The sequence below is a fragment of the Sinocyclocheilus rhinocerous genome, unplaced genomic scaffold (assembly GCF_001515625.1).
Source record: "Sinocyclocheilus rhinocerous isolate Xijiao unplaced genomic scaffold, SAMN03320098_v1.1 scaffold1017, whole genome shotgun sequence".
Taxonomy (NCBI): domain Eukaryota; kingdom Metazoa; phylum Chordata; class Actinopteri; order Cypriniformes; family Cyprinidae; genus Sinocyclocheilus; species Sinocyclocheilus rhinocerous.
The window spans coordinates 124032-130707 of record NW_015647031.1 but is presented as its reverse complement, the minus strand read 5'-3'; the positions used below and the strand labels follow the sequence as shown (position 1 = coordinate 130707).

General features: G+C 36.8%; 1 protein-coding gene across 1 annotated transcript in view; it reads right to left on the bottom strand.

Moving 5' to 3' along the window:
* The window catches only part of LOC107708330 (protein CASP-like), a 25511-nt gene extending 19986 nt beyond the window's left edge, over nt 1–5525 (bottom strand). Inside the window, exons 1-5 of the mRNA XM_016512523.1 lie at nt 5457–5525; nt 4020–4067; nt 3756–3834; nt 2029–2166; nt 623–746 (exon numbers count right to left, since the gene is read on the bottom strand). Coding sequence (XP_016368009.1) covers nt 623–746; nt 2029–2166; nt 3756–3834; nt 4020–4067; nt 5457–5525 — 458 coding nt within the window. The remainder of the gene's footprint in view (nt 1–622; nt 747–2028; nt 2167–3755; nt 3835–4019; nt 4068–5456) is intronic.
* Between the last annotated feature and the right edge of the window lie 1151 nt (nt 5526–6676).

Below are 6676 nucleotides of genomic sequence, written 5' to 3'. Positions count from 1 at the left end.
AGCAGCATCCGCCTCCGAAAGCAATGACCACATTTATTGTGTCATTCATCTGCTTGTTCTGAGGCGCAAGTCATTTATTATATATGAAAATTATTATATTCAGTGGCTTCTCCTACTTTTCTTAGTGATATTTAGTGCCAGTTTATCAGGAGGTGACGATTTTGTTCTCTTTGACTCGTTGGATGGAAACGGTGCTTTTTTCGCAAATGTTTTACGCGATATTTCAATTTTGCGCATAAATGTAATTTGCAACTTTGGATGGAAACCCAGCTAGAGAGAGGAACAGCATCTAAACCCATGATGAGTCATTTGTGAAAACAGACTCCAATTATTTCAATCAGGGATCTTTAAATCTCCAGGCCTGAAAAACACAGGCAGGTGAGTTTGATCAGGGTTGAAAACAAAATACTGAAAGACCTTCAGAATTACAAGTTAATCATGTGGACTATTTTAACAACCTACTAGAAATCCAAAATCTGAAGTGGCAGAATAGAACGTTTAATGCTTTTCAGTGGCTGGTCTATTGCTTTGATGACAGTAAACGTGAGGTGGACCGCTCATGATTTAGATATCTTAAGCTGTGGATTATATAAAGATGAGATGGAGCACGATGGGTACTGACCTCTCTTTCTCCTCATAGTTTTTATGAATCTGTTGGTGTTTCTCCAGGGCCAGATTCTCTGCCTGGTTCCTCATGCTCTGCTCATACTCTCTGATCTTCTCCTTCAGTGTTTTAATGGTCACCTCTACAAACAGATCGCAAATTTCAGTGAAGCTGTGACTAACACACACAACCTGTGCTAATACAGCGTGATCATCCCTTCATCTTTATTACTAGTTTTAACGCAAAATAAACATGAATGAACATCTCACCCCTCACAGTACTCGCTCAATCAGCGTTTCAACTACGGAAAGACGTCATTTAAACAGCTTGTAAACAAAATGTCACGAAGCATTTCATATACAACAGGCAAGTCATCAGTGTCCACAGCTCGTTATTTGCTGAGAAATGAATCTAGTGAAGAGCATTTTGTGAAATATTAGACTAGGCCTATACTTCACTATATTTATTTTACCTGTTAGTGATGTCGTAATTATTTATTATTTATTTTATGAAACAAGTTATGACTCTGCAAATTATTATATTTCAACAACAAATAGAAATTGTATAATTTAGAAGTTAATTTAAAAACAATTCACATGTTTGCATAACATTTTTTAATTTGAGTGTTGATTATTATAGTTAAAAAATAAATAGTAATTTTGACCTTGCATATATTGTATGTCAACCTGTTGCTGGGGACTCCCAAAACCAAAATATGAACCTTTCATAACTCATAATAGGGGCACTTTAACATATTCAGAGAGCAAAGTAATGCAGCATGGTTCCAACTAGGGCTGGGCGATATAGCAAAAAAAAATATCAACGCTATATGTTTCATATTGTTCGGTATCGATAATTATCGGCATTTTTTATAACCTTTTTTTAAAACAGAGCAATAGAAAAAAATGTTTAAATTTAACCACTGTATTTTTAATTTGCCCAATTTATTGAGACAAACAACAAATTTGCATAACGTCTAAATTAACATATATATGCTCCACTGATGACGCTCCCTGATGCACACCTAACATTCGATTGTAGCATTTTTGCATTCAAATCCAAATGCTTATTTTAAATTCGACTAATATTCATTTATTCATCTCCTCATCACAGGCAGCACAGCACTCATTTCGTGTTTATGTGTGCTGTCTGCGTCACTCATAGTGCGTGCCTATATCGTGCACTATATCGCACATTTTTTATATCGTTATCGAAGAAGGTGTAGCGTCGATAAATATCGATACCGTTTTATCACCCAGGCCTAGTTCCAACACCACTTTTTTCCAGAACAAGTTCAATAAAAATATTTTTATGAACCAGGCCGTGTCATTTGAGTCTAAGCCTAACCTCATCTCTACTACATACATCATGGGGAAAAGATGACAGGATGCTTCCATTGTTATATGTGTGTGTGCATGTCTCACCCTGGTTCTTGACCTCAGCAAACTCTTTGTTGTACTCCTCGAGCGTCTCACGCAGCTTCTGGTTCTCCGTGTCTATGTCGTGCATCCTCTGGAGCTTCAGATGCAGCTGCTGCGACAGCTCCAACGCCGGCACCGGATCTACACACACACACACACACACACACACACACAGCCTCAGTTAACAGCGCCTTCAGCAAAGCTCTCAAACAGCTGATCAACACAGGTTCTTATAACAGAAGTTTGAGTTCTTTTCATTTACTGAACCATCTGGGCCCAGACAATCTGCAAATCAGGGTATATGCAAGTTTAAAATGCTTTATTCAATATGTATGCCTAGTCAAATTGGTTTATGTACCAATATACCAATTAGGGATCATGCACCAATTAGGGCTGTAAATAGCAAAAAAAGTGCACTCTTTGGGTGTTTGGCCAAATAAGCGAAAAGACCGAATAAACTGTACCGAACAATGACGTGACGCGATCAATAGCAACCAGTTAGAGTGAGAGGCACGCATTCTTTACAATGCACCCTCAGTTAACAGCACCTTCAGCAAAGCTCTCAAACAGCTGATCAACAGAAGTTTGAGTTCTTTTCATTTAATGAACCATCTGGGCCCAGACAATCTGCAAATCAGGGTATATGCAAGTTTAAAATGCTTTATTCAATATGTATGCCTACTCAAATTGGTTTATGTACCAATATACCAATTAGGGATCATGCACCAATTAGGGCTGTAAATAGCAAAAAAAGTGCACTCTTTGGGTCTTTGGCCAAATAAGCGAAAAGACCGAATAAACTGTACCGAACAATGACGTGACGCGATCAATAGCAACCAGTTAGAGTGAGAGGCACGCATTCTTTACAATGCAGCAAACATGTCAGCAGTGTGGAAGTGTCTGAGAGAGATGCAAAAATCATTACAATTGACAGAGACTGTTTAATACTGCATCTCATGTCTTCGATGAGAAGAGGAGGGTGGTTGTTGCTGGTTACTGTATGATGATTGAAATGGCCTAAACAATTAGCAAATAAACTGCAGAACGTTATGTTTTCTAATACACGCACAAATTGAAAAAAAATTTTTTGAGATAAAATATGCATTCTTACAACCAACTAAAACACACTACAATATAAACACCATAAAGTAAACATTGTCATGATTCACCAACAGTAGTTCATTAGCAATCTATTGGCATAAATGTGTGACATTCATTGATGATTATAATCTGTAGAATGCAGAACGGCAGCATGTTTTTATGTGCAGCGCTCACGTTTAATTCAATCATAGTCTTTTGAAGTTCAATAATCACATTAAGCCATATCGTAATTACTGCTTTTCCATCCCCAAAATGTAAGACCTCTTAAACGATAATTAAGACTTTTCTTATACCATTTAAGAAAAGTAAGACTTTTTATAACCCTAAATTTCATAAAAACCTAATTTTATTAAAAGCCCATGGGAATTCTGGGGTCTTCGTAATGTTTCATAGCAGGATCAATGTCAACTTCGGGCTTTATATCTACAGATATAAAACAATAATAAAGTCTTGAAAGAATGCAGTCAGTGTGGCCTCTGCATGTTAATATGGCATACAGTTGACTCATCTTCTGACTGGAAATGACTGGTAATTATTATTACCTGCTATTATTGCAACATAAAGGGAAATATTTGAGGATTATGATGTTTTAATCATGCATCTCATATGGTTATGACACACAGACTTACCCGGCACATCAATCAGTCGTTTATAGACGTTTAGAAAGGCCGTCTCTGACTCTTTACTCCTCTTACTTAATGCATCAATCTAGAAGAGACACAGATGAGAAAATATCGCCCACACATACACATGTTCCCGATTGTCCCTCAAACATATCTACTCATAATGACTGTCTTGTTGTGTCGTCTTGTGCTGACAAATTAAATCACACCGCCTGAATAAAGTCATTCATCTGCTGGTTTACTTCTCTTATGGTTCAGGAGAAAACTCACCTCAGCCTGGAAACTCTTCAGCAATGGAGCCACAAGCTTCCTCAGATCCTACATCAGACACATATAAAGTACACAAAGACTGTTAGTTAGGAGGAAGCAAGCATGCAGAAATAAACATGATCTGACACTCAAAAAGCTTCAGAATCAAATATCATGGACACTTCAATGCACTTACACACTAAAACAGACATCTAAAGCTCAAAGAATTTACAAAATAGCATTGCAATGTTATTATAAAGTGTGCATCCTGCACTTATCTGCATTTTTGTTCTCCAGTCTGGACCACAGGCTGCCGCAGCTCTAAATGCTCAACCTTCCCATATGGCAAAATATATATATATTTTTGAGGCCAAAATATAATTGAAGTATGTGCTAAATATATGTTGCAAACAGGGAAGCTCAATGAAATGTGCATCCTGCACTTATCTGCATTTTTGTGCTCCAGTCTGGACCACAGGCTGCCGCAGCTCTAAATGCTCAACCTTCCCATATGGCAAAATATATATATTTTTGAGGCCAAAATATAATTGAAGTATGTGCTAAATATGTGTTGCAAACAGGGAAGCTCAATGAAATATATTTTTGAAATAGGAAATATATTTAGTTTCAATCTTCATATACCAATATCAGTCATTCACTTGTCCGAGTAAAAAAGTTACTTGTCCGGGGGAAAAAAAGGTGGTTCTTTTTTTTTTTTTTTGGCGTAAATGTAATTTATTCTGAAGCAAAGGTCTCATCAGTGCTCTATCAGGTATTACTTTAATCAGCATATTTGTGATATTTGCCTTAAATTGATTGCCGTTACACTTTTTAACTTTATGAAGGACAATATTTTCCCAACCTGATTAAATGTACGTCACCATTTACGTCAAATTCTTAAATTTAATCAATACATTAAGTTAGAATAATAAGACACTATATGGTTGTTACCATTCAGATGAAATCAGTATCAACAAACTCCATCTTTCCACTGCAGAGGAAACGCAGAAGCTGCATCGAAAGTGCCGTTTAGATGTATTTACTCAGACTGTTTAATGAAGATAAGAGGTTGCATAAATTAATTTACTCAAAATTGCAAATGCTTAAATAATGTTATTAGATTAATGTTTTACTTTTTTGACATACAAATATGAAATGTTGGAAAAATGCAATGATACTTTTAAATATGAAATTAAACCACCAGTAGGTGGTGGCAAGTCACTGTCTTAATGAGTGAGTCATTGATTCAAACTATTCGTACAAATGGCTGATTCATTCAATAAATGAAGCAAGTGACTGTCTTTATGAATGGCTCACTGAATCATTGACTCTTTCAAAAATGCTGAATCATTCAATAACGAAACACTGTTGCAGGGTTGCCAGACGTACGATAATTATCGTATTTGTACCATAATTTTGACCTCTGTACGATGTACGATCAATAATACCATAATGTACGATAATTTCAGAATTTTGTGCCACCAAATGATAGTCGTTGTAATCATAGGGCTGTACGTCTACCTTCATGATTGTGAGGAGACTTGAACGTGTTACGCATGTCTTTCATCTCATCTCACGTCTTCTCGACCAATCATCGTGGAGAATGACTCTCTCTCTCACGAGCACAAGATAACGTTCCTGCCGCACTTAGGTCAGTTGTTTCAAAGCTGAGGTTGATAGTTTAGCAATAAAGTATAAAAATGAGTGCTGAAAAGGATAAATAGCTGTAACATCTAGATAAATAGCTGTATTCTGAACGTTTGACTCGTGTACGATAATTTTCTTCCAAATACGATAATTTTGAACTTCTGGTACGATACTTGGACATTTCCAATCTGGCAACACTGCCCTGTTGTGTGCTGCTCGGAGATGCGCAGCTGTCCTGCTGTGGCTTTGCGTAGAACTATTTTCGTTAGCGAAATGGAGCAAAAACGATCAATAATGTGTCTAAAATGTAAGTCAGTTAATATTACTTGTTTATTGAACTAAAGTTGTATAAAATAAATGTCACATTTGCAATCGTGCTGAAAGTCGGGAAAACATCACTCTTGGTCGTGTGATGTTGCATATATTATATAGAATATTTATCTTTTTTTTCTACCGCAGTATGTTTGTTCATGTTTCTTTGTGTGTGCTGTTGCGCTTATAGTTTTGATTTCTTCATGAGTCAGATACGCTGCACGAGCCTCAACTGACACGACCTTGATACTGTCAATACATTATCCGCTATTAGTCACCGTTTATACTGAAAGTAATAAAATTAGGGATGCACCGAAATGATAATTCTTGGCCGAAGCCTAAACCGAAGGTCGATGAGTTTTTTCCTGGACTGCTCGCTGTCATCCTGCCGGCCGGCCAGGAGTGTGGCGGCGCTGTCCAGCTCTCTCTGAAAGACAACGAGTCACACTTAGAGCAGATGAACGCACAACTCACAGATTTAGTTAGGTTAAATACATAAACACTGCTTACACTATCAAGAAAACAACAACCAACACAATTCTGCTTCGTATGTTTACATTAACAATGCAATTAATGTTCTGTTTATTACATCAAAGTATAAGCTTTTCCGTCCTCTTAAATGAAGAAAAATCAATGCATTTCTTATATAATTTAAGACTTTTTATAACCTTATAAAACTGACTTTTTAAGGACCTACAGGAACCCTGGGATCTTTGTGC